Raw genomic sequence first — 27,807 nt, 5'->3', positions numbered from 1 at the left:
CCATATTATGTTCAAGTCCGTATCGATTAATTCACTTTAATCCATTGAGGTATTATTAGTTGTTGTTTTAAGGCAGGTAACCTCCCTTCGAAGATAAAATTGATTCATTAATATGAAGGAAAGAAAATAGTTTCATTGGTCATTAATTAATAATATTAATTTAATGCACATATTTTCTTTCTTAGGCGTTTCTTTTTGATAGAAATTTTAAAGAAGTAGGACGTTAAGTTATTTATTTTATAGCTAGTTCGATTCCCGGTCGAAGCAAGTGATTTTTTAGAAAATCTTTGAATGCAGTTCTATTTCTTTTAAAAAATTAAGGACTTTCCCTCCAGGGCCCATCTAAAATATCCACACTTTATATATACAAACAAATATATAAATATGCAAATATTGATCGTTTAATAGTATAGGATAAGAAATTAATTTATTGATCAACATTCCTAGGGTAGCTAATAAAATCAAACTACTAATTTATTTATACTGTAGCGTGCTCGCCCGCCTCCATAGGTCACCGGAGTTCACCGCGCCGGCTCCTGCGCAACGCGGGCGCGAGCCGTCTCAGTGCTTATAATGCCTAAACTTTCGGGACAAGGGGGCCTTAACAAAAAATAAAACCACAATGTAATTTTTTAATAAATTTATTATATAAATAACTTATGATATAATAAAATAAGGTTGATTACAATGGGATCATCTTTATTCTTTTACATACTAATACGTGATTTTATCTTACGCTTTTTTACTGAATAAAACTAAATTTTAAATTCGTAGGTGCGAAATAAGCATTTATTTATTACATATATTGCAATATCTAATATCCGTTAAATATACCTAATAGGGTTGTTAACAAAACTAGGATTAAAAACGAGTAGGATGTATGTTTGTTTACTGTGCTATTAGCTTACTATAATGAAAGTTAGGTAGGTACTATTTTATACACCTTTACCACTTTCCTGCCAAAGTAGTTCCACAACCCAAACTTGATAGACGATAGTCGCTGGTCGTTCTTATCTGTATAGGAGACATATTATACAAAGAAACTTTCAACTTTCCGAAAAAAAGGAAAGTCTGGCCGTCGTGGGCTCTTGGATTATTACTTTTTGGCTGCGAAATTTTTCTCCCTTATATCGGATAAGAAAATCATGCATATTCCATATTAAGAAGTGCTAAGTGTATATACACCTTTATTTACAAACTAAGAACATAGGGTTGTATGCTGCATCGATTACAAATAAGACTCAACACTGTATCGATTTTAACCCTCATCGATATTGAGATGCGATAAGCGATTATGTTTCTCTGGGATTAGTTTAGCAAGGTGGTGTAGTATAACTTCCATTAATTATTAATATAACATAATTCGGTTGGATACATATAAATTAAAATTAAGTCGTTAATCGTATTAAAATACCAGACTTCTTGTCATTAAAATGAAATGGTTTATGGATTTTGTAAGTTTTATTGTTAAAAATACCTGAAAATACACAATAATAACAAAATTAGCTCAATTGCTAAAAATTAAAAATGTGCTATGTAACGTGCGTAAAATAACATTTAAGTATGTGATAGATGAATAAAATAAAATAATTTAAAAGATATAAAAAAAATAATTTCATCATTCGATTTTAAATCGATTATATTGTACTGCATACGAGTGGAATCGTACTGCATTGACACATTGACAGGAATTTTATTATCGATCTGCACTAAATGTCGCTACAATTGAAATGGCCGACGTTTAGGGGGAGTGTCTACCAGAAATTTGTTTTCTAATTGATATTTTAAACGTAGAGGTGAGTTAATTGTATTACTCATTATCTTCCTTAGTAATAAATTAATGTACTGGTACAGTTATTTATTGCCTGGGTACTGTTTACGAGTTTTGCTTAAATCTTTTCATATCCGGTCGCAACCCGGCCAACTTATTCAAAACCAAAACAAAGTGCATATAAATTATTAAGAGTGTATAAAATCTTTCTCTCGTGAAGATTTCCATAAGAAGAGACCGGTAATAAGTAGACTAATAACATTAATTGTCAGTATTCTTTATTATTTACTACAATTTATTAATGATATGCGCTTTATTAAAATTTTACCTTTGTCTTTAATGTTTTTATTTTTTATTTTTTTTAGGTACACCGCCTAAGGCTGTAACATTCCAAATTAAAGACTGAAACATTTTATTGGCTCAAAATGGCTTGGCGTTTTAAAGCCTCTAAGTATAAAAATGCAGCGCCTATCGTGCCGAAGCCCGAGGCATGTATCAGGGATATATGTGTGGGTTCGTATCAGACGTATGGGAACAATATATGTGCGTCGGCAGCGTTCATGGCGTTTAACTGGGAGCATGTAGGCTCCAGTATGGCTGTTCTACCTCTGGATGACTGCGGCAGGAAGAGCAAGACCATGCCATTATTGCATGCTCACTCTGACACTATTACTGATATGGATTTTTCGCCGTTCCATGACGGCCTGCTGCTCACTGGGTCACAGGATTCATTGGTGAGTTTTAAAGTCATACTTTTACAAATAGTTAAAGTGCTGAATGGTTAGTATTGTAAAAAAAATATTTTGGTTGCACTTTTCCTTTCCATTCAATTACTAGTATAAATTTTTCATCATTAGCAATTATCAAACTTTGATAAAAACTAAGTGAAATAAATAACTATTGACTTGATTGGACTCATTAAATTGTATATTTTTTCTATACTGTCACTATTATTATTTATATTTAATCACAAAGACAATTTAATGGCCTTTCAATTTTACCTTCTACCTTTGATCAGACTTTGATTCTAATTAGTGTTCTATTTTTATCTCCATGTCTATCATAAACTGTTGAGATTGAGCTACAAATCGGTACATAGTAATTGTATTTGGTATATGTTCAATTTTCGTTAACCTATATGTGGACTGAAGCATTGAAAGTGTTTTCACCTTTCTAATAGCTTTGAGTGCCGCTAAACTTTGTTGTTTGAGATTTTTTAATGATCTCTGATAGTAATTAGTGATCAAATCATTCAGTGTTCTTAGACAAAGGAACTTGGTAACATTTTAGTGTTATTGAATATGTTACAAACAGATGTTGATATTATTTTATTCATCTATTCTTATAATATATTTTTTTTACTGTATAGAATATTCTGTCATAAGCAATCACATCCTGCCCAATATTAACTAAAATTGTTTAAAAGATTAAACAAGAAATAAGTTATATGTATTCAAAAATAAAAATTAAAAATGTTCAATAACCCTGTGTTTCCTAATACATATATTATGTTATGTGCCACAAAACAATGTTTTTTTTTCTATCTTTATATGATTATATTTTCATGTAGTCTTTCTATAAAAAGGTTTTAAATAATTTTTCAATATCAATAAGTATCAAAGAAGACAGAATATTTGTATAAACAGTAATGTGTATTGTTTACTTTACTTGTCCAAACAATACAACTTGTCCTGCTTGTTATGAACCAAGCCTACAAACACATACAATGGTTTCAAAATTTAAATGCTATGAAGGAATAGGACCAACATTTTTTATCATAACTTTTACAGTAATCAAGTTTTCACTGGAAATATACTCAGTTCTATTTTTGTGGAATAGATAAGATAGAGAAAGTACTTGCAATGAATTACTCATTTGATGATTTGTTTAAACATTGATTGAATAATCCAATTACAGTGTAAACTCTATATAACGTCACTTAAGGGACCGTGCATTTTTCGACGTTATAGAGAGTGGTCGTTAAATGGAGAGAAAGGGAAAATTACATGATTGGTCCAGAGATAGGAATATTATTTTGACATTGCCTATGAAACCATGTTATCATCGCTTGATCAAGGTCTTCATATTGAGGTTTCTTCAATTTTTTGGCAGATCGTCCATCTTCTTCGGCATGCAGAATTTTTTCTTTATTTTTCTACGACTGCATTTCTGAGAATCTTCGGTATGTCAGTAAAAAAGAATGTAAACAACTACATTTTCATTGATTTCGGCAACTTAGTCAGTACTTCCTAGTCCTAGTTCCTAGTTGTAATGTCTTATTGTGGTCGTTAATTAGAGTGAGCGTGATGCTATATGGAGTGTATTATTGTATAGACAACAATATAAACCAACCAAAGTCGATAAATCTTGACGTTATACGGAGTTTGACGTTAAATGGAGTGTCGTTATATAGAGTTTACACTGTATTTAATAATATTAAACACAATACATCCTGATGTATTTATCTTTAGTAGATAAGCAATTAATTGCTGACTACTTATAAGTTTAACACAAATTATTGATTAATTAAATTTTTTTATGGAAAAGTCAAAAGATACTGTAAAGTTTAAACAATATCTATATTTATTTCATACGGTCGGTGCGGTCCGCCCCGGCTTTGCTCTAAGTACATATTATTTATGTTTTCTCTACATAAGAACCATCCTCATACTTCAAGGAATATAATAAAAAAAGAATTATCGAAATCGGTTCAGCCGTTCACATGTGATGCCTTGAATTTTTTTAGAGCAATGACATGAGCACTGAATTGGTGTATTGAATGACCAATTTAAAAATGTTAAGAAATGTTAACATAACTGTGAACTTATTGCATGTTCTATTTATTTATTTCTTTATATTTTTTGTTGACATAGCTGTGAACTCGTCATATATACTATTTACCCATTATTTTTATATGAAATTTGATCTACAGGTAAAAGTATGGCACATTCCACCTGAGGGCCTCAAGGAGTCTCTCTCGACACCTGAATGTACTCTGTCCCAGAAACAGAGAAGAGTGGAGAATGTTGGATTCCATCCTGTTGCCGATGGCTTGATTCATGTTGCCTCAGGACATGAACTTGCTCTCTGGGACTTGACGAAACAGAAGGAGGCTTTTGGTAGGTTTATTTTCCTATTTTGGGTCGATGAACATTGGGACAATCGAACTAGTATGATAAATAGGAACGTTTATAAGAATGTATTGATGTTTGTTACTCTTACATGTGAAAACCGGTGAAATGATTTTGATGATATGTACTTGGCAGTGATGTTTATGTACCAGAACCACACATTAGCTATTATTTTTGCACGCGGCTACGTTCGCGAGAAAAAACACGCTATATAGCTAGTTAATTTTAAAATAGAATTACCTATATTTTTAGTTTTTTATTTCAATTCAACCTATAATAATGTATCTTATTATTATAAATGTGATATTTTAACATATTGTAATATATTTTTTGTTAACAGTAAACAGAGATCACACAGAAGTGATACAATCAACATCATGGAAGAAAGACGGCAAGCTAGTAGCAACTTCTTGTAAGGATAAGAAGGTGCGAGTGTTAGACCCGCGAGTGGACTCGCCCGTGCTGAATGTAGCGAACAGCCATCAGAATATCAAGGATAGTAGGCTTGTGTGGCTTGGGGATACGGATAGGATTCTTACTACTGGTGAGGGTTTTGTATTGTATTTTATCAATAAGACGGCAAGTAAGGATAAGAAAGTGCGAGTTAGGACCCTCGCGTCGACTCGCCCGTGCGTTAAAAAATGGAGGAGGTTCTCATTTCGACCGTATATTTTTTTTTCGATAGACCTATTATAGGTAAGGGTAATGGGCATGTTTTCGCAATGCGGCGAAAAATGCGTATTTTACGCGTATGCTCGCTGTTGTTGTATTCGTAACAGTGACATATAGAAATGCGAAACATATTCATAATGAATACCTGTAAACACATCACTCAATAAAATCTATGAATAAATTGTATGATTTCAAAACTTATTTAAGCTATATCCTCTTGCAGGTTTTGATTCAGCGCGTCTCCGTCAAATAATGATTCGTGATATACGCAACTTGTCCCAAACGCAGAAGACACTAGAACTAGACTGTTCTACCGGAGTGTTGATGCCCTTGTTCGATCCAGACACCAATATGCTGTTCCTCGCTGGGAAGGGTGATACAACGATATTGTATATGGAATTGACTGATAAGGAACCGTACTTGATTGAGGGATTACGGCATTCTGGTGAGTAATTATTATTTCTAATAATATGAATGTTTCAAGTTTATTGGATTTCACTAATTATTACACTTATTTATTTAAAAAAAAAACCTGCAAATATCCATTCGAATGTTTCAAAAAATGGCCATCTCAAATAAATATGGAACTATTACAAACTAGCGATCCGCCCCGGCTTCGCCCGTGGTACATATTTACGTTTTCCGGGATAAAATATAGCCTATACGGATTCGGAAGAATCCCTCTAAGTAATCCTTACTTATAATATAATAAATGCGAAAGTAACTCTGTCTGTCTGTCTGTTACTCAATCACGCCTAAACTACTGAACCAATTTTCATGAAATTTGGTATGGAGATATTTTGATACCCGAGAAAGGACATAGGCTACTCTTTATCCCGGGAAAATGACGCAATCCCGGAAATCCCACGAGAACGGGAACTATGCGGGTTTTTCTTTGACTGCGCGGGCAAAGCCGCGGGCGGAAACCTAGTGGTAAAATAAATTTTGAAATCAGCCCAGTAGTTTTTGAGCCTATTAAATACAAACATACAAAATACAAAGGTTTCCTCTTTATAATTTTAAGTAAGTATAGATTTATAAAATTTTTATTAACTTTTGAACAATATTTGCTAATTTTTAAATTTCCATGTTCAAGTAAGACTACCAATTATGTCTGGTATTAGTTATTCTGCCCGCGGCGTCGCTCGTTAGCGCTTTGTACGGTTGTAGTTCTCATTTCAATCTTTATGTTTTATATTCGTCACGGAAGTCTTCTAAGTGAAATGCTTCATCTATGTTTTTATTAAATTAATATTCGCTTTAAGACGAAGTTACTTTCTGTTTATAAAACTAGTGTATTCAATTTTTTTCAATGCTATTAATGGAATCAATAGAATTATTTAATTGCTTGTACCTGGCATACCGTAGTTGAAATATATTTCTATCGTGATTAATGACGACAAATATATTTAATAAGGATGCCTTCGACCCATTTTAAAAAATAAAGCCATATCCAACTTTTGTTTAATTACATAAGAAAAAAATATAATTTCTCTTTAGCGGCCGTCATTTAGATATAGATCTAAAGTAAATACATTGTTCTAATAATATCCATAAACGTTTAAACTTTTGTGACCATTGTCTCACAAAATACATAGTTTGTATTAAAAAAAAATGACGTGTGTCACTCGGGGACTGCCGCGGTAAAGCTATTGCATGCTATGCCTTCAAGCCACACCTCCGCGCCCGTCCCCGTGGGGAGCGTGAGGTTTTTTTGTTACGGAATTTCTGGATTCGGTCCCCGCGCTCAAGGCCCGCGATAGAAGCTATGCAATAGCTTAATAATATATTTTTAATAATTTTATTATATTCCACCAGGTGAACAAACGAAGGGCGCTTGCCTCGTGCCCAAGAGGGCCCTCCGTGTTATGGAGGGCGAGGTAAACCGCGTGCTGCAGCTAGCTGGCTCCTCTGTTGTGCCTATCATGTATCAAGTGCCGAGGAAGGTTAGTTTTAAAGAATATTATCTTTGTCTAAACTAGGTTTTCTGATAAAAAGTCAATTGTTTTGGAAATTATGTTCTTCTATTGATTTTTAAAATATGTAGTTGTAAAATAGTATGCAATAGTAGACAGAGAAAAGAAAATAGTATATTCTATGCTCAATGGAGATGATTGACTGATTGTATATCTTTTTGAATTTAAGTGTTAATAAAAAATAATTATTTTATGAGATAGCATTCATCTGGTTTATAAAATAGTTGCCAATTTTATCTACACACCGTTTAGTAGCTATTGCGTGATCGACGTAAAACGTTTAACATTGTTAATTTCATAATTTGTTTATTTATTCTGTTCTTAAAAAATAATATCAACAAAGAAATCACAAATAAATACTATGGACTACGATTTTTACATAGTTTCCTTTAAATAACATTACATTTACAGAGTTACCGCGACTACCACGCGGACCTATACCCCGATACGACCGGCGCAGTTACTTACCTCAGCGCTCCCATGTGGCTCGATAAACAAGACTATCCCGTGCCAAATATATCCTTACACCCTGATGCTAATAATTCTACACAGGTATGTAAAATGGTCGGATTTGCTAGTTGTTTTTGGGGTAAATTGAGGGTAGAATTCTAATAATTCTTTGAAGGTATGCAGATAAAATGGTCGGATTTGGTAGTGTTTTTGGGGTAATAATTGAGGATAGAATAGAACTAATTTGGGTAGTGAATAGTGATAGAAAATTTTTTTTGGAAGTAAAAAATTCATTGTCATTGAATCTATCCGTTACTAACTTTATGGTTAGTAATAAGCAGGGGAAATATGTGTAAAATTGAAGTAATGTTTTAGGGACTGTGTATTGAAATAATTGGTTTTACATTAGACTAACATTTTTTTAACTTTAAATGTTTCCCAACTAATATAATTAATTTTCTTATTTACACGTATTTGCAATGAGTTACGGTTGCAAATTTTAAAATAATTAGCTATTTACAGGGTTTAATTTTTTTGGATTTGTGTGATTTTTCAGTTGTGATATTTTTTGGTGTGCGCTTTTTAGTTGTCGTGTTTTATTTCGTAGTGTCCCGTAGTTAGTGGTTTATTTTGGGTGTTTTAGTTCAGTAAGTAATGTTTTTAATTTTTTTGTTTATTTTTATTTTTTAAGCTTCTACATTATCTGCTTTTTATTTAAGTGCTGTCTGCATGCACATTGCGACAGATTGAACCTTATGAGTACATATAGTAAATTCTTATAGGTACACCGCGGGAATTTGGAAGAGCTTGTCAAGAATATACTAGCTATGCCGGTTCCTAAGAAAGGTGACTCTAAAATTGTCACATCCGCAACAGAAGTGAAGTCAGCACCTAAACCACAGACTATACAAACACCAGAGAAAGAAGAAGATAGAATCGATTTCATAAACGTCAAAGATATCATTAAAGGCATGGAGAAACAGAAAGTGGAACCTAAAGAATCGTCGAAAGAAAATGGCTTCCATAAAAAGATAACGGATAACGGATGTGACGAGAAGAAAGATTGTGAAATGGAGAAAGCGCAGAGTTTGGACAAAACCGACTCGGATTCTAGCGAAACATTGTCAAGGAGTAATAGTTTGATCAACGGTATTCAGGTCCCAAAGCCGTTGCCTAGGTCTTCTATTTCGGAAGCAGGGTCTGCGAGTGATGATGTAGAGGCGCCTAAACCTAAGCCCAGGACCACTGCTATGCCTGTGTCGGGATATAAGGTATTCGAGTGGAATGTGTGTGTTATTTTTATTTTAAGCAATTGCATAGCTTCTATCGCGGGCCTTGAGCGCGGGGACCGAATCCAGAAATTCCGTAACGAAAAAAACTCACGCTCTCCACTCCGACGGGCGCGGAGGTGTGGCTTGAAGGCATAGCATGCAATAGCTTTACCGCGGCAGTCCCCGAGTGACACACGTCTTTTTTTATGATTTTTTTTATTGTTTTAAATTTTTGTTATTCTTGGAATGTTGGGTTAAATGTTTTCCGTTCCTGTTGCGTGTTATGCGTTCTTTTTGATTTTGATGTTGTATTTAACTCGCATTCAAACTCAAACATTTATTTATTCAATTAGACTTCTTATAGAAGCACTTTTGAAACGTCATTACATATTTTAAAATTTACCACCGATTCGGAAAGCAGTATCTACGGAGAAGAACCGGCAAGAAACTCCATAGTTGCTCTTTTAAATCATGTCAGTTTTACAATTTTACAAAATACATATGTAACAACATATAAGTATTGTAATAACATGCCAAAGAACTGTCCTGTGGTTTTTACGCGACAACCCTCCATGGGTTTTTATCGTCCATATATTCCTGAATACTGTAGTACGCTCTCTGAACTAGTACATTTTTTATATAAGTTTTAAATTTAGAACTACTAAACTCTTTAATATTATGAGGAATTCTATTGTAAAAGCGTATACCTTGACCCATAAATGAATTTTTAACTTTAGCTAATCGGAAAAATGGCATTTCAATTCTATTTCTGTTCCTTGTGCCATAACAGTGTCTATCTCCTACTCTTGTGTGTAAGTCGGCGTTTTTGTGTACATGCAAAATATTATTAAATATATACTGTGATGGTACAGTAAGGATACCAGTATTCTTAAAGAGATCTCTTAGTGAGTCCCGAGCACGTAAATTATATATAGAACGAATGGCTCTTTTCTGTAAGATAAATATAGTTTCTATATCTGCTGCCCTGCCCCATAGTAGAATTCCATAGGACATAATACTATGAAAGTAGCTGAAATAAACCAATCTAGCTGTATCTTCATCGGTGAGATGCCTTACCTTTCGGACTGCATATGCTGCTGAACTGAGCTTACCTGCAGCGGTGTTGACATGGGCTCCCCACTGTAGTTTCTCGTCCAATGTTAACCCAAGAAATACAGTCGATTCTGTAGGGTGTAATACCTCCCCGTTCAAGGTAATATTGCTGCTTAACTTTTTAACGTTTGGTAGTAAAAATTCAACACAAGTTGTTTTTTTGGCATTTAATAATAAATTATTAGCAGTAAACCAGTCGGATATGTGTAAAAGAGCACTGTTCACTTCGTCAACATTTGGGTCATGCCTATCCACATTAAATATTAATGAGGTATCATCTGCAAACAGAACTATTTCACACCTATCCTGTAAATAATAAGGTAGATCATTGATATATACCAAGAACAAGAAGGGTCCTAAAATAGATCCCTGTGGAACACCAATGTTAATTGACGCACCGCTAGAACGTTCTCCATTAACAACTACAGTTTGTATCCTATCATGCAGGTATGAGGCTATGAGGTTCTGAGCTTGTCCTTTAATCCCATAGTGATTAAGTTTACGCAATAAGGTACAATGTTCAACGCAGTCAAATGCCTTGGAGAGGTCACAAAATATCCCCAAAGCATTTTTTGAGTTTTCCCATGCCTTATATATATGTGTTAGTAGTGCAACTCCAGCATCTGTGGTTGAGCGCCCCTTTGTGAAACCAAACTGTTTGGTGTGCAGCAAATTATTAGATGCAAAGTGACTAGTCAATTGGTTTAATATTAAATTTTCGAATACCTTACTTAATGTTGGTAAAATCGAGATAGGTCTATAGTTGTTACAGTCTTCTTGATCGCCTTTCTTAAATAGAGGTATAACTTTACTAAGCTTTAATAAATTAGGAAATGTACCATAGTCACAACACTTATTAAATATAAAAGCTAAATTGTTCGCAATATTTTCTATTATATTATTAACTAAATTTACGGACATTCCCCAAAGATCACAAGTATTTTTTAAATTTAGTGTCTTAAAGGCTGTAACAATATCATTAGCAGTTACGTGTCGCAATTCAAATAATGTGCTGCACCCCGCAACATGGTCCCTCAAAAAGGTCTCTGCAAGTGCTGAAGACGAATTTAAATTATTAGTAATGCTAGCAGGGACACTACTAAAGAAATCTTCAAATGCAAGCGCAACATCAGCATTTTTGTCAATAACCATGCCATTATTAACAAGTTTTATGGTATTACTTGATTTGCTTTTACCCATTTCACCATTAATAATAGACCAAACTGTTTTAACTTTATTATCGGAGTCGCGTATTTTATCTCTGATATACAAACGCTTCGCAGTAAAACAAACAATTTTAAAAGTTTTTGAGTAATTTCTAACATAACTAAGAAAAGATGGGTCTTTATTATATTGCTTCATACCATATAACTCATAAAGAACGATCCTACACCTATGTATGCTAGGTGTCGCCCATTTACTAAATGGTAAATCCTTGGTAATATTTAAAGATTTAACTTTAAATATTTTTTCAAATTCATTATGCACTAAATTAAAAAGATTTTTTTAACATTTCACAAGGATTATTATGACAGGATTGATCATTCAGTACGGGCAGGCTTTTATTAATATTATCTCTAAATTTATTAATGCCTTTTTTAGTTATAGGCCTAACATTAATTCTTTTAAATTCAGGTAAACAATCCCATTCAAAAACTACTTTCTGGCCACAGTGATCCGAAGTGAGTGTATTGAGAATATTTTTCTCTAAACAGTTGCAGTCGCAGTATATATTATCAATACAGGTTGCAGAAGTAGGTGTAATTCGTGTGGGTTCATTAAAAAGTTTATACAGATTAAATGACTGAAACAAATTAACAATTCGTGTTGCCGTTTGTGTTTGTAAAAGTATATCAATATTAAAATCACCACATACTATAACTTTTTTTTTACTCCTACTTAAACGCTTTAATATTTCTTCCATGACTGTCTCAAACATATTATAGTCACTGGAAGGGGGTCTATAAACGCAAACAATAATATAACGCTCCAGCTCCACACAGGACAGTTCAATGGTCCGTTCTACAGAAAGGCTAACAATGTCAGTTCGTTCCTTGCATTTTAAACTATTGTGTACAAAAATAAGAGAACCTCCATGAATAGCGTTTGTTCTAAAGTATATACTTTTTAATTTATAATTATCAATATTTATTAACAACTGACATTGTTTAAGCCAATGTTCTGTTACACAAAATATTTTAATTCTATTATGATTTAAAAATAATTCTATTTCTAATAATTTGCTAGCCAAGCCTTGAATATTTTGATGCACAATAGAAAAAGACTGCTTAGCTGTTGTCTTATAAACTAGTTTAAATATAGCTTAGGGCTAGATTGTCTGTCAACACTTAAACTAGGTTGATGTATATAATTACTACTACATAAAATTATAGTAGATCCAGGGTCTGATACTAAACATGTACCAGACTGGTTAATAATTTTATATGCTATTAACATAGCAAGTTCTCTCTTATATCTAAATGGCAGATACACTGTATTCTTTGTCAAACAAAAAGATTTAATACAAGAATTTATGTCAAAATATATAAATGCATCACTATGATGATTTGTTAAATTATATAATTTCAAGTTAATATTATAGATAAATTTATATTGATTTTGTGTCAAATCAGGCAAATATGGTAATGTACACAACATAAATTTGCATTTTGTCTCACTACTAATTTTTAACATTTTTTGAAATCCTATATCTATGTCATGTTTTTTTAATTTAAAACTATCTCCATATAATATAATAACAATACTATTTTCATTAAAAGTAAAACTATCTAATGAATTCATGATATATGTAAATGAACTATTAGGAGTACAAAAATTGAAAAAATATCTTAGATTAAGTATAATCTAAGATATTTTTTCAATTTGTTGTGTGAATTGAACTTAATGTTTCTACTGTTTTCAAAACCACTTAACTGTCCACATTCAAGCAGTTCATCAAAAAGACTGTTGGATGAATTGCATAGCCGCTTGGAGTTATCCTCCTGAACCTCCATTAAACTGCATTCCAGTTCAGCGATACGACTGAGAGCCTTCTCGTGGTCATTGGAACACTGTTGGAAGCTGTCGACAAGGTCTTGAAGGGCTGTGCATTTGTTTTGGCTGTCCATATATTGAGTGTGGAGTTCAGCTAGCTCGGCCTTCAGACTAGTATTCTTGTTTATTATTTGCTGGATTTCTACCTCATGTTCCTCTCTCTCCAGCAAGAGTTGTTCACACAGGGATTGAGAAGCCTTTAAATCCTGTAGTGTGGCCTTTAGTTTGTTTTCCATATCTTTGGCCACTGCCTTGCGGGTCAGCATGTTGTAATTTTAGTTGCTGAAACAGGTGAAATAGATGTTAAAAATTGTATATAATAATATGATACAATTAAAACAATTTTGCTTGTGTTAGATAGGCTTAATATGGTTTAATTATAAGAAAAGAGTAGATAGTGAATGGATAAGATATAGGTTTTGTATTAGAACTGAAGTATATTTTGTCTGGAGCTATTAGTTTTTGTCCTCTAAATTGCTTCCAACTTGTCAAGCAAAGTGAGACGATAACTATGCGCTCATGTATTTATTATGACGTTACTCATAAAATATGAGCAGTGTTATTAGTTTAAACTTTAAATGAATGTGAATGTTGTGTGTATCTATAAATAAGATATATTAAAACTAGTACTCCCCTGGTTTTATCCAAGAAGAAATTCGAATTTGAATTTCCGTTGCCGTTGACATCCACGTTATACAAAACGCAGCTTCAGTCACGTAATTATACGTATTTCACATTAAATAACACTTGTACGTTGATAAGATAGTTTACTATTACTAATTTATACTGTTTTTACAAGTAATTATTGAATTTAATATGATTTTTGAATTTAAAACTAAGGAGCTGATATTCACTCAGCTGTTGACATCTGTCAATTCTCTTCATTAGAACCGAACATGACTCAAAAATATTTTTTATTATAATAAAATATTTTTGTGTCGAGGAAAGTTTTGGCTTCTTAAGCTTCTTGTTCTCAAAATCAAACTATGCTGAGAATTCTCATTTATAAAGCATTTGAATGCTATAAAACTAAGTATCAAAGAATAAATGTTTCTTTGAAAATTTTACAATGTTCCGCTATACCATATTTGTCTGATAAAAAGTAAAAACACATTTATTTTGCGTATATATCTGCACGTATTTTGTTGTATAAGAGTTTTTGTTTGTGTTATTTATGCGTTTTAATAAAACAGACACGGCGTTTTATTTTTTTGCTATATAGTTTTTTTAGCTTGTAGATGTACTTATGTAATAATTAGAATTATTATACTGTGTGTTAGATTTATATCCGTAACAGGCACTTTTATATTTTTTTTTTTAAATTGTGTGCCTGAAAAGTGGCTGTTATTTAAAAAAAATGTGTGCGTGTATGTGTGTACACACGTAAGAAGTGAAACTTCTTTATGACCTTATTTTAAAAAAAATAATTTACTATGTATATGCAACTTTACAGAAATACGTCGAATCACGCGTGGTTGGGATAAGAAAAAGATGGCGCGTAACGGAAAAATGTCACGTGTAACGAAAAAATGTTACACTACATTTTTTTCCAACCCAGATAAAGAAGTTTCGCTTCAATAAGAAAATTTAAGTTTTAGTTTAGTATTTTAAACAATAAATATCGTATGATTTAATTTATACTAAGAGAAAAAAAACTGCATATTAAGTACTATAATATTTGGAAATATTTCAGCCACGTTTAGGTCCGAAGCCGTTTTCCGCGTCCGCCGGCAGCGAAGAGTTCTCCTTCGATAAAGTTTTTTCAGTTCCCGCCGTGCCGGGAGTCAAGAGTGATGGTAAATGTAGTTTCTTATTTACTTTTAACTTATATGATTAAAGAATAGTATACTATATGTTTGGTGCTTTATATGTTTATGCGAAGCATAGATAAGTGAATAAAGTTGTTTTTGGGCGACTGTGAGTTTTCAACTGAATGTCAAACTTATTTATTTTACTCAAAGTTTTCATACATACATTAAAGTATATAAACATGATGTCCTTTTATAGCATGTAACATCTATCATATTAAACATTAAAAATACCATATGTTTCTCTCTTCTATGAAGGTTCAAAAGCATTAAAATCATTTTATTTAATTATGAAAGACTATAAACAGCTCTAAATAAATTGCAGCCACATCACCCGTATCTGGATCGACGCCGGTGACGTCAGCGCCATTGTCTAAAGATGAAGAAAAAGAGAAATCTTTATCTCCCACTAGTGATGTAGAGGTTGCTCCTAAAGGTGAGAGTTTAGATATTATTTATTTATTAATTCATTTATTTAACTGCTGCAGATATTAGTAATTAAATATTTATAAAGTGTTGTTCGTCAGTTAGTTAATCTCTTACTTCTTATACAATAAATATTTTTAAGCTATTGCATAGCTTCTATCGCGGGCCTTGAGCGCGGGGACCGAATCCAGAAATTCCGTAACGAAAAAACCTCACGCTCCCCACTCCGACGGGCACGGAGGTGTGGCTTGAAGGCATAGCATGCAATAGCTTTACCGCGGCAGTCCCCGAGTGACACACGTCTTTTTTTTTATGTATTGTTCCGTCTATCGATATTTTTGTACGCGTGGTTTTTGAAACTGTTGAACTGTTTCACTGGATTTTATCTAGAATAGCATGTCGGGAAACTTACATGATAATATAGTTTATAGTTTTATAATGTTTATTTTATTATCTTATGTTATCACATACATCTTGAACACTTACAGATCTTGTTTTATAATACTTAATTCTTATCTAATATCGCCCAATAATTACAGAAGAGTACACGAACGGCAAGTCGGACACGAGCGTAGAGGAGGAAGTCAACAGTTCAGATTCTGGGTACATTCCCAAAACGCCCAGTACAGCAGATAGGAGGAAAATGTTCGAGACTACTGAGTGAGTATCCCGTGTATTTGTGAAGTATTGAAATAATGCTCTTTATTAAAAAAAGTAGTATTGGTATAAATTTACACAATTTACAAAAAAAAAAAAAAATCCGCACACTTACGTATATACTTAATATGTATGTGAAAATTAAGCCCTAAGGTCTTTTACTTAAAATTCAAGTTACTAACTAATTTTTCATGCGAAAATAATATTATAATCGTAGAAAATTATGGTGTTCCAACTCATTCTGTAAATTCGATTGAAATATTATTTTTATACTTTATGTAAATTTTAACGTGCTATTTATTAAAAAGCTAATATAATATAAACATGTGGTTAAATAATGAATGTATGTATTGTTGTAGCGGTGTAAAGTCGATAGCGGACCGTCGCCGCGCGTACGAAGTGCGTTCGGTGAGCGCCGCGCCTGACACTGAAGCCCCGCCTTCACCCGCACCACTGAGGTATTATAATAATAGTTTTTAAAAAAATATATAAAAACCTACTTTTGTGTACGTAGTTTAGGTTTTAGAATAATCAGGTGTTTGATTATAAAAAGTATTTATTTTCATAAGAAATTCGAACGTAATAAATATGTAAATTTCTGATTGCAAAATATAAAAAAAAAATTGTTTCTCAGTTTATTGTTCCCTCTTGATCTCAAACATTTGAAACTTAACTGATATTAAAAAAAATCTTGTGTTCAAGTTGCGTACAAAAAATGTATAGTATAACTATAACACAAACGCATACTTACGTAGCCATAATATGCATAAATGTAATTTGATTTTTTAGACGCAGAGACTCGTTAAAATCGCGCAAGAGTCCCGACAGAGAGGAAAAACGCTCGTCCGTGCCAAATGTGACCACCAAACGTACTTCTACTGTTTTTGGTATGTATTTTATGAAGATTTCATTTACTTGCACTTTTTTATATTTAAACAGCATAATTAAGTAAAGTTTTTATTTTATTTGTCTTTGAATGATTTAAGAAATTGGGCATTTTAATAATTTACTTATGCTTAAGGTGTGCTACAGACTGAATCTTTGAGTTACTATCGCTTTTAAACCTTCAAATTATTGAGTTTCCTTTCAAACCATATAATAACTATAAAAAAAAATATCTTTACGCAGGAAAAGTATCAAAGTTCCGTCACTTGAAGGGCACACCAGGGCACAAGTCGACGCACATTGAGAATATCAAGAACATCAGTCGACAGATCTCGGGCGAATGCCATGGTTTCTGTGGTAAGTACCATATTACCATACAGTTATTATCACAAGTAATATGTCTATCGTGGAATAGCAAATAAGTTTTAAAATTATATTAAATAATTTTAGTAATTTCAATATTGCATTGATAATTATTTTCATTTGAATATAATGTTTACTAGTGTGCGTGTGGTGTGCAGTTCTCTATACTAACTGTCATTCGAATATAAAATTAAACCACTCGAAATATGATTGACAGCGAATGGTGTGCAGTGCGCTTTTCTATTGTTTATGTAAACCTATTTGTTTACGATTACACAGTGAGCCCACTGCATCTTAGTGCACCAATTGCTACTCTCATATAAACATTCAAAGACACCTATAAAGTACATTCAAATATAAACCTTAACCCCATACACTACGGTCCACAGCGAACGGCATGTACTGTTTTGCGACTTCTTTAAAATACAATCGAACATGCACCTGAATATCTTGTAATACAGTCCACTGCGCTAATTGCCACTGAAATATAGACTCTAACCCCATACACTACGGTCCACAGCGAACGGCGTGCGCTGCGCAGTGCCAATCAACACGGTGGGCGGGGGCGGGCGGGTAGCGGTCATTGAATTACCCGTCGGGGCTTCCCCCGCGGCCCGCGCAGCCCCCGCGCACCCCGCGGGGTTGCACCCCCACGCACTGTTGCACCCCGCGCCCTTGCAGGACTTCGCCTTTGATCCGTTCCGAGTTGATAGGCTGCTAGTGGCTTGTGATGATGGAGCGGTGAGGGAGTGGATCATACCGGAAGGCGGTAAGATACAGATTGTATATGAAAGGAAAATAAAAAAGACGTGTGGCACTCGGGGACTGCCGCGGTAAAGCTATTGCATGCTATGCCTTCAAGCCACACCTCCGAGCCCGTCGGTGTGGGGAGCGTGAGGTTATTTTCGTTACGGAATTTCTGGATTCGGTCCCCGCGTTCAAGGCCCGCGATAGAAGCTATGCAATAGCTTAAAAATGTATTAAATCATATTTTACAAAATATATTTTGCATCACAGTTTCTCACAAAACTATAATTATATGTTACTATCTGTTTCTCTTTGACTGTTGTTGATTTTTGCGCAAAATTATTAATATTATTATACCTACATAAAAAAGAAAATTATAATTAAAGCGTTTTTATAGACGTAAAACAAAAGTAGAAATATAAGGTTAGTTTTATGTGTATTTAATGATGTATGTAATTAATATTTTTATATATTGATATAGAGGAAACAACTTATATTTTATCAAGTAAACAAACGGTTGAAACTATAAAAATGTTCTATCGTCAACAATTCAAACACTAAAACAAACTTTAACTTCTACAGGCCTAACAGAATCAACGAACGAGCCGAACCGCACGTTCTCAGCGCACCCGGACAAGATCTACATAATACGGTTCCACCCGACCGCTTCGGACCTGCTCACGACCGCGGCCCACGACCTCACGGTCAAGCTGTGGGACCTGGCCAAGGAGGTCCCGACCGCGGAGGTCACGCTCACGGGCCACACGGACCAGATATTCGCGCTCGATTGGTCCCTGTACGGGGAGTATCTGGCTACAGTGTGCAAGGATGGACTGATTAGGGTGAGTTTGTAGAATGTGAGCGATGAACTTTGTGTAAATGGAGGTTTTGTTTGTTTGAAATTTATATAATTAGCATTAGCGTAACTTGTATAATACTACTTGTACTTGTATACAGTTGGTAAAAATCGATAAAATTATTTCGTTGAAAATTAAGAATATTTTCAACGAAATAATTTTATTTTCAATGTATTGTTCTTAAAAGTGTTTAGTTATAAGTAAAAATTTGTAAAAGTATTTGTGATTAAACGTATTTTCTTTATTTCTAATAACACTATCATATATATTAAATAAATAAATACATATTGTCAGGTATACAACCCGCGTGTATCATCAGAGCCGATCCGCAGCGGCGGCGGTGTGCTCGGCAGTAGAGGCGCGCGTATCGTGTGGGCGCTTGGTGACACGCACCTTGTTGTTACTGGGTTTGACAGGTATGCATATACACACATACAATGTCATAACACACAGATACGAATACTAAAAGATAGACACACGCACACGTACACAAACACGCACACGTACACAAACACGTACACGTACACGAAAACAAACACGTACACGTACACGAACACGTACACGTACACGTACACAAACACGTACACGTACACAAACACGTACACGTACACAAACACGTACACGTACACGTACACGTACACGTACACAAACACGTACACGTCCACAAACATGTACACGTACAAAAACACGTACACGTACACGAACACGTACACGTACACGAACACGTACACGTACACAAACACGTACACGTACACAAACACGTACACGTACACAAACACGTACACGTACACAAACACGTACACGTACACGTACACAAACACGTACTCGTACACGTACACGAAGACGTACACAAACACGTACACGTACACGTTCACGTACACGTACACAAACACGTACACGTACACGTACACGAACACGTACACGTACACGTACGTGTACACGTACACGTACACGAACAGGTATACGAACACGTACACGAACACAAACACGTACGCGTACACAAACACGTACACGTACACGTACACAAACACGTACACGTACACAAACATGTACACGTACAAAAACACGTACACGTACACGAACACGTACACGTACACAAACACGTACACGTACACGTACACAAACACGTACTCGTACACGTACACGAACACTAACACAAACACGTAAACGTTCACGTACACGTACACGTACACAAACACGTACGCGTACACAAACACGTACACGAACACGTACACGAACACGTACACGAACACGAACACGTACACGTACACGAACACAAACACGTACACGTACACGTACACGAACACGTATACGAACACGTATACGAACACGTACACGTACACGTACACAAACACGTACACGCAAATGTATACGTACACGTATACGCACACGTATGGTGTATATTTATTATTTATCTTAGGTACAACCCTTTCTCTCAAAGACACTCCACCCTATCATATACATCTAAACCAATGATTATAATATTGTACCGAAAGATCGCGGCATTATTAAATTTAATTTTCAATTTCTTATACTCCGTTCATAACATACACATATTTCAAGAAATAAGTCTGTAGCGTTTGCCCAATTTAGCTATTAAGCCTGTCAAAATGTTATATTACATTCATGCTTTTCAATAAAACAATTTGTTTAAAAAACACATTTGTTCGCAGAGTATCCGAGCGCCAAATACTACTGTACCGCGCGGATTCGCTCACGGCGCCGGTGTGCACGGTGTCGCTAGATGTGTCTCCTGCTATCCTGCTCACACATATCGATCACGACTCGGGCACACTCTTCTTGACTGGACGGGTGAGTTACAAATATAGAAAATATATTATGATGAAAAAAATTAAGAACGAGGTGTATTAGACTTTTTTAGTCATTTCACGCAATTTCGTATGCTCTCAAAAGTCATATTATTTCTCGCTTTTGCAGCAAGGGGGTTGCCGTGACGTCTTATAGCAGTACTTATTCCAGTGTGTGAAAGTGATAGTATTAAATGGTCGTCTACATTTGAATTAGAAATGTTTTATGATGTCACTGTAACCCCGATAACTTAAGATTTTAAGGCATACTATCTTCTTATCTTCTTATATATAAAAATGAATCGCAAAATGTGTTGGTAAGCGCATAACTCGAGAACGGCTGAACCGATTTCGATAATTCTTTTTTTATTATATTCCTTGAAGTACGAGAATGGTTTTTATGTGTAAACGTAACCAAATCAAACTACATTTGCTTTTCAATAACTAATAAAACTCAACCTTCTATCAACTTTAGTATTCAAATCCACAATCAATGTAATCTCACTACATGCCATTGTCCTTACATAAATAGAGTCACCTCAGCGAAATATCTTGGAATACAAATTGACCAAAGACTGTCCTGGCATCCGCAAATAGATTTAATAACATCCAGAATTAGGAAAATAACATGGACTTTTAAAATACTTCGTCATGTTGCTGATAAGGATTTGCTAAACAAAATATATGTGACACTAGCGCAATCAATTTTAACCTACTGTATACCGGTCTGGGGCGGAGCCACAAAAACAAAACTTTTGGAAGTAGAACGCGCACAACGTGCTTTAATAAAGGTTATGCATTTTAAACCATACAAATATTCTACTGAACTCCTTTACTCCACCACGGGCCTACTATCTATACGCAAACTATATATTCTTGCAACTATCCTAAAAAAACATAAGGCTATTACATACGACCCTAACATAACGAATCGTAGAAGAAGAGACATTATTCCACTGTTTCATAAAACGAACACATTATTTAGTAAGCGTCAGTACAATAGACAGTCAGAAATTTTATACAAAAATGTAAATAAAATTTTAAATATATATGGAAATCGATATAACGAATGTAAAAAACATACCTTAAAATGGCTTAAAGAAATTAGTTATACAGAAGCAGAAGACATTTTAAAAACATGTAAATAGTAGGGAGTAAAATGAAGATGTAAAATAAAATAAAAAATCACATTGTTTTTAATTCTTGTACATTACACAAACATAAACATGCGAACACACATACACACACACGCATACACACACACACACACACACACACACACACAAACACAAACATACATCCATTCTACCAATTTTAGAGTATTTTTATGTTAACATTACCTTTTTTTTTTAAGCTTTCTTTTAATTGTTAATGCCTAGTAATTGTTATGGAAGAGAAGCGCCTTCTAACACAAGTGAAATTTATCACTTAAATGAAGGCACTTACCTCCAACCCAAGATGAAAACTTGTTTAAAAGAAATAAACAATTTTTTTTTTTTTTTTATTATGTAGAGAAAACGTAAATATGTACCACGAGCGAAGCCGGGGCGGACCGCTAGTACCTAATATTTGTGTTTGATTTTACGCGAGTATTATACATTTAGAAATTAAAGCCATTAGTCGTTCAGCCTGAACGAATGATTTCGCTCGTTGTAAAGTGTGCGAAACGTCGGGTCGGTCGGTTATAATTAAATGAATAAATCGTGTTTAATAAAAAATCTAAATATCATTTTTTTAAATCTCCATAATATATTTACCATCTTCTGTGTTCCTAAATGGATTCCACGGGGAGACCTTCAAGAAAAGGGCATATTTATATCTCGAAGGCCGGAAATACATTCACGGTTACCCTATCATCGCGAATGCTAATGGGCGGCGGGCATCACTTTCCATCATGTTAATATTCATCATATTTCGAAGACCGTGGACGGATTCGATACATAATTGGACGAAATCGGCTCGATAGAAAATAATTGCAAAGATTGGTCTTAAAATCTTCATTAAACGATTTTATGTGTTTATTTTTTGATGGGTCTGCAATTTAAAACAAGAAGTTAACATACCAGGGCCCGTAGACAAAGTAACAATTAAAAAACGATAACGAAGTTAGAAAAGGAAAAATGTATGGGATTGACATTAGATAGACCACGTGATCTAACGCGGCGTATGTCAATCCCATACATTTTTGCCTTTTCTAACTTCGTTATCGTTTTTTAATTGTTACTTTGTCTAAGCCCCCTGAACCTCTAACGAGTCATATTTCGCGTATGACCCACACTTTTCCTTAAATCACATATTTTCTTATTATTTTCTTCTACGACCTGGCCCCGCCCAGTAACAGTGATATTGTGCTCTCGTTTGCGCACACTGTCTAATTGTATGGGAGTAAACGAGAGCGCAATCACTGTTAAATTGGGTCTTGTCAGCCCCTTAATGATAAAAAAAAATGCATATGCAGGGCGACTCGACGATCTACTGCTACGAGGTGACGTCGGAGGCGCCGTACGTGTGCGCGCTGTCGCACCACCGCGCGCACTCGCTGCACCAGGGCATCGCCTTCCTGCACAAGCACATGCTGGCCGTCGACAAGGTCATTCTAAATCTAACATTTATTTATTAAGCTATTGCATAGCTTCTATCGCGGGCCTTGAGCGCGGGGACCGAATCCAGAAATTCCGTAATGAAAAAACCTCACGCTCCCCACTCCGACGGGCGCGGAGGTGTGGCTTGAAGGCATACTATGCAATAGCTTTATTTGCCGATCGGATACTCTGCGAATTGATGTATACTTTAAACAAATTGTTTTATTGAAAAGCATGAATGTAATATAAAAATGTTGGCTGGCTAATAGCTAAATTGGGCAAACGCTATATACATTACTTGAAATATGTGTATGTTATGAACGGATAAGAAGAAATAATAAAGAAACGGTATAAGAAATTGAAAATTATTAAATTTTAAAATGCCGCGATCTTTCGGTATAATATTATAATTATTGGTTTAGATGTATATGATAGGGTGGAGTGTCTTTGAGAGAAAGGATTGTACCTAAGATAAAATACACCATACATGTGCGTATACGTGTACGTATTTATTTGCGTGTACGAGTTCGTGTACGTGTTTGTGTACGTGTACGTATACGTGTTCGTGTACGTGTTCGCGTACGAGGTCGTGTACGTGTACGTGTTTGTGTACGTGTACGTGTGCGTGTGCATGTACGTGTGCGTGTGTCCCTTTCTGTGTGGTTCGTATCAATGTGTTTTATGACATTGTATGTGTGTATATGCATACCTATCAAACCCAGTGACCACAAGGTGCGTGTCACCGAGCGCCCACACGATACGTGCGCCTCTACTGCCGAGCACTCCGCCGCCGCTGCGAATCGGCTCTGATGACACGCGCGGGTTGTATATCTGAAAATATAACAGTGTTATTAGAAAGAAAGAAAATATGTTTTAATCGCAAATACTTTTGCAAATATTTTATTTATAACTAAACATTTTTAAGAACAATACATTGAAAAAAAAAAATATTTAATTACATATACATATATTAATTTTATTATGTATGCTTTTTGTCAGACACGTTTCATGCGTGAACTTTTGCGGGGAATAGAATATTAAGGATAAAATATGTTGATTTGATGCTTCTTAAATATTTATTACCTACTAACTGAATTTTTTTTTCAATCTCAAGATAATTATCTAAATTATTAAAAAAAAAAATATAAATCTATAGTTTGATCAAAGAGTCCCCTCTTTCCAATATGTATTGATAACGTTTGAATGCCATAAAACCAAAAATATCAATTTCAATCTTGTATTTAAATTTAAAAGAGTATATTATTGACGCAGTCATTTTTTTAATGCAGGTAGAGTTTGCGAGAGCTCTCAGATTGACAAACGGGAATGTGGAACCTCTGTCATTCACAGTGCCTAGGATTAAGGTGAGATCATTTTACGTTATTTCTGGTTAATGCATATTTGTAACAAGTAAATGGGTGAAAGCACACGCGAAGGTAAATTTATGTGTATTTCTTATTTTGAAAACAGTCGTCAGTTCATAACTACATAGTTCATTTTATTAATATTTCAATGTAGGGAATACTCGAATATAGCTTACTCTTTACTAAAGAACAGTGTTATGTATGCAGTGCTTTTTCTATTGAAGCATAATATTGTCATGTCAGTTGTCATATTATTTCAACGCATAGAAAAGCGAGTGTTTTTCAAATGCGCATAGTGTTTTTCTTTAAACAATCTCAATACGCATTATGTCGTACAGAGCGAGTTGTTCCAAGACGACCTATTCCCCCCCACGCACGTGACGTGGGAGGGCTGGCAGAGCGCGGCCGACTGGCTGAACAACAAGCCCCTGTCCCCCCGCCTTGTGAGCCTGCAGCCGCCCGGAATGGAGCCGTGTGAGTATACATATTATGTGTAATAACTATCATCGTCGTCGTCTCATCATCATCGTCGTCGTCGTCGTCGTCGTTTTTATCAATTATTATGCGCTGCATCTCCTTGTCCAGGTTGACTTGAAGAGGTCGCTGTTGTAGCGATGAGACCGTCTGTTCTGCACTTTTATTGACATAATATTATCAGCTATTCATTGGTAAAATATTACCTGGAATTATTTCTACAATATTACATGTGATATTTTAAATTAATTTGATGTATGTAACTGTAACGTAGGTCTGGGTTTATCACACCCAAGCTTGCGCTCGCCGTCTTAAACAGTTGTTAAAAATATGAATATGCATGTAAATAATTTATTTTCATCCTAGTGTCAGCGCACACGGCCCCCGCTAATGCGGCAAAGGAAAAGCCGGCGCAGAAACCGAAACCCGACCTCATCAAGTCGCACGTGCCGATGGACCCCAAGGAGAAACAGGATAGTGTGAGTGCATTTTAATAATATAGTAAATAGTTTTAAAGCTTCTCGCAATGGCTGGAAATTAGTTTTTATAAAATTTTGACAGTTATTATCCTAATCTAGATGGGGACGAATCCAACAAAGTAAAAAAAGAGCGTGTGTGCCGAGCACACGTGTCAGAAGTGAAACTTCTTTAGCGAGATTCAAAGATACAAAAATCGTTGCCTTAGTTCATGACGTGACGGTAGGGCCATGATGCGACCTTGAAATTTACCTATCAACGCGCTAAAGAAGTTTCATTTAAAATATTCATTTAAAAAATTAAGATTCAAGAGAAAAATTTATGAAATCAGTACGAAAGTTTACAGTTTTAGTAAGGGAATTCCTCTTAGTAATGTTGTTTTTAATTTTTTTTTACAGATAATGAAATCCATGAGCGCCAAGGTGACAATGAATTTGAAGCTAGAACAGGACAGCATGGAGGGCGTCGACGAAGCCGAGTGGGACCAGTGAAGGATGTACACCCTATACTGGGATAATTACCGCGTTTTAACCGTTTTAAAACGCGTTTAAAACTTAGACTATTTCAAGTATCCATATGATAATAATATGACGTAATCAATGGTTTGATGTGGATTTTTTGAGTTTGTTTACGCAATATTGCTGGATTTTTGTAATAATTGACACGTTTTTCATGTAATTTAGAATGCAATTCGACATTTTTATTTATAATAATCTATTTTAATTCACGTAAATTATACCTTTTTGCTGTTTAAAGACATGAAATGAAATGTGACGTGAGCAAAGATGCATTTATAACCTTTCGTTTAAACCCTAAGGTACACTCTTGGAAATTATTGCTTAAAACTTGTTTATAAATATTTGCAATAATACTGAGAAATTAACAAGTTTTGATTAAACATACAGTTATATATATGTTTACTGTATCAAGACAAGACAAACAAGATTTGTCACTGGATTGATGATATAATTGGAAAAATAATCAAATAAAAAAGGAAACCCAAATTTTATATAACTCAATAATATTACACAGCGATAGGCGTTAATTATAATATTGCTTATTGGAGTTTTAACGTAAATTTGCTTTTTAACGTATTTTTACGTAAAATTTTTAATCGCCTTATTTCAATATATGGGACATCTATGATAAGATTAAATACGAAAATAATGCGTATAAATGAAGTCCTACTGGTATTTAAAAGTATTTGAAGTTTTAATAATGACATATCTAATTCCCTTGAATGGTTGTAGACTTAAACGTCCAATAATGCTTGATTAGAGTGAGGGTTGAGTAAGGTTTGAGTAAGGCTTGATTAAGGCTTCAAATATACGACAATTAACTCATTTTTATCATAATCTATTCAATACGGTTTCATTTTTTATCAAAAACAAGAGTGAAAATACAGCACATATTAGGATATTACACCCTTGAATAAAAAGTGACTGAGTATGCCTTAAAACTACACTTTTTTTTAAATCTGTGCAAAATACCCGTTTGAGTATAGGATAAATATGTCGCATGCTGTCTCTTTCATTTTAATGTAGAATCACGCGAAAAACCGAACGCGATCTTTTAACATTTCAATAGTTTAGATTTCGTATAGGAGGCTTTATTATGAAATTTTAACTTTAACAACTTTTGATAAATGAAGTTGCTGGACAACTTTTCAGAAACACTGAATTGACAGAAATTTTCATACGAAAATTTAAATAATAATTGACGATTATAATCATCGTGTTTTTATTCAAACAAGATGGAATACATATACATATAATGGAATAAATAACTTCCTATGTTAGAAAAAATATTGCAATTTTTCTAACATAGGAAGGAGCTGCAATATGTATTGCTTGTTTTTGACTTAAATATTCATACGAAATATAAATTCTGATGAGATCCATTCCGTTATTATCAAATATAC

General features: G+C 34.4%; 1 protein-coding gene across 1 annotated transcript; it reads left to right on the top strand.

Annotated features, from left to right (window-relative positions):
- Nucleotides 1-1,688: 1,688 nt before the first annotated feature.
- Nucleotides 1,689-26,787, top strand: pod1 (coronin). Its single transcript, XM_090116622.1, has 23 exons — nucleotides 1,689-1,796; nucleotides 2,137-2,505; nucleotides 4,704-4,890; nucleotides 5,243-5,446; nucleotides 5,798-6,019; nucleotides 7,393-7,520; nucleotides 7,962-8,102; nucleotides 8,783-9,271; nucleotides 15,132-15,234; nucleotides 15,572-15,682; nucleotides 16,212-16,332; nucleotides 16,689-16,787; nucleotides 17,119-17,216; nucleotides 17,458-17,571; nucleotides 18,098-18,346; nucleotides 18,907-19,166; nucleotides 19,476-19,597; nucleotides 20,855-20,993; nucleotides 23,448-23,579; nucleotides 24,861-24,935; nucleotides 25,274-25,409; nucleotides 25,776-25,888; nucleotides 26,285-26,787. Exons 2-23 carry the CDS (start codon nucleotides 2,197-2,199, stop codon nucleotides 26,375-26,377), a joined length of 3,645 nt encoding a protein of 1,214 aa, XP_089972748.1. The 5' UTR covers nucleotides 1,689-1,796; nucleotides 2,137-2,196; the 3' UTR covers nucleotides 26,378-26,787.
- The last annotated feature ends 1,020 nt before the right edge of the window (nucleotides 26,788-27,807 follow it).

Source organism: Colias eurytheme, chromosome 26, assembly GCF_061535395.1.
Source record: "Colias eurytheme isolate Ceu_HAF_F1 chromosome 26, ilColEury1 Martin Lab GWU primary, whole genome shotgun sequence".
NCBI lineage: Eukaryota > Metazoa > Arthropoda > Insecta > Lepidoptera > Pieridae > Colias > Colias eurytheme.
The sequence above is the reverse complement of the archived record's forward strand: the minus strand, read 5'-3'. Positions and strand labels throughout refer to the sequence as shown.

What these genes read in the sequence shown, in the direction of transcription:
- pod1 (XM_090116622.1), top strand. Translation starts at nt 2,197, where the DNA reads ATGGCTTGGCGTTTTAAAGCCTCTAAGTATAAAAATGCAGCGCCTATC. An exon ending in CCTTCACCCGCACCACTGAG is followed by an intron (nt 16,788 to 17,118) that starts GTATTATAATAA and finishes TTGATTTTTTAG; the next exon opens with ACGCAGAGACTCGTTAAAAT. An exon ending in GCAAGGATGGACTGATTAGG is followed by an intron (nt 19,167 to 19,475) that starts GTGAGTTTGTAG and finishes ACATATTGTCAG; the next exon opens with GTATACAACCCGCGTGTATC.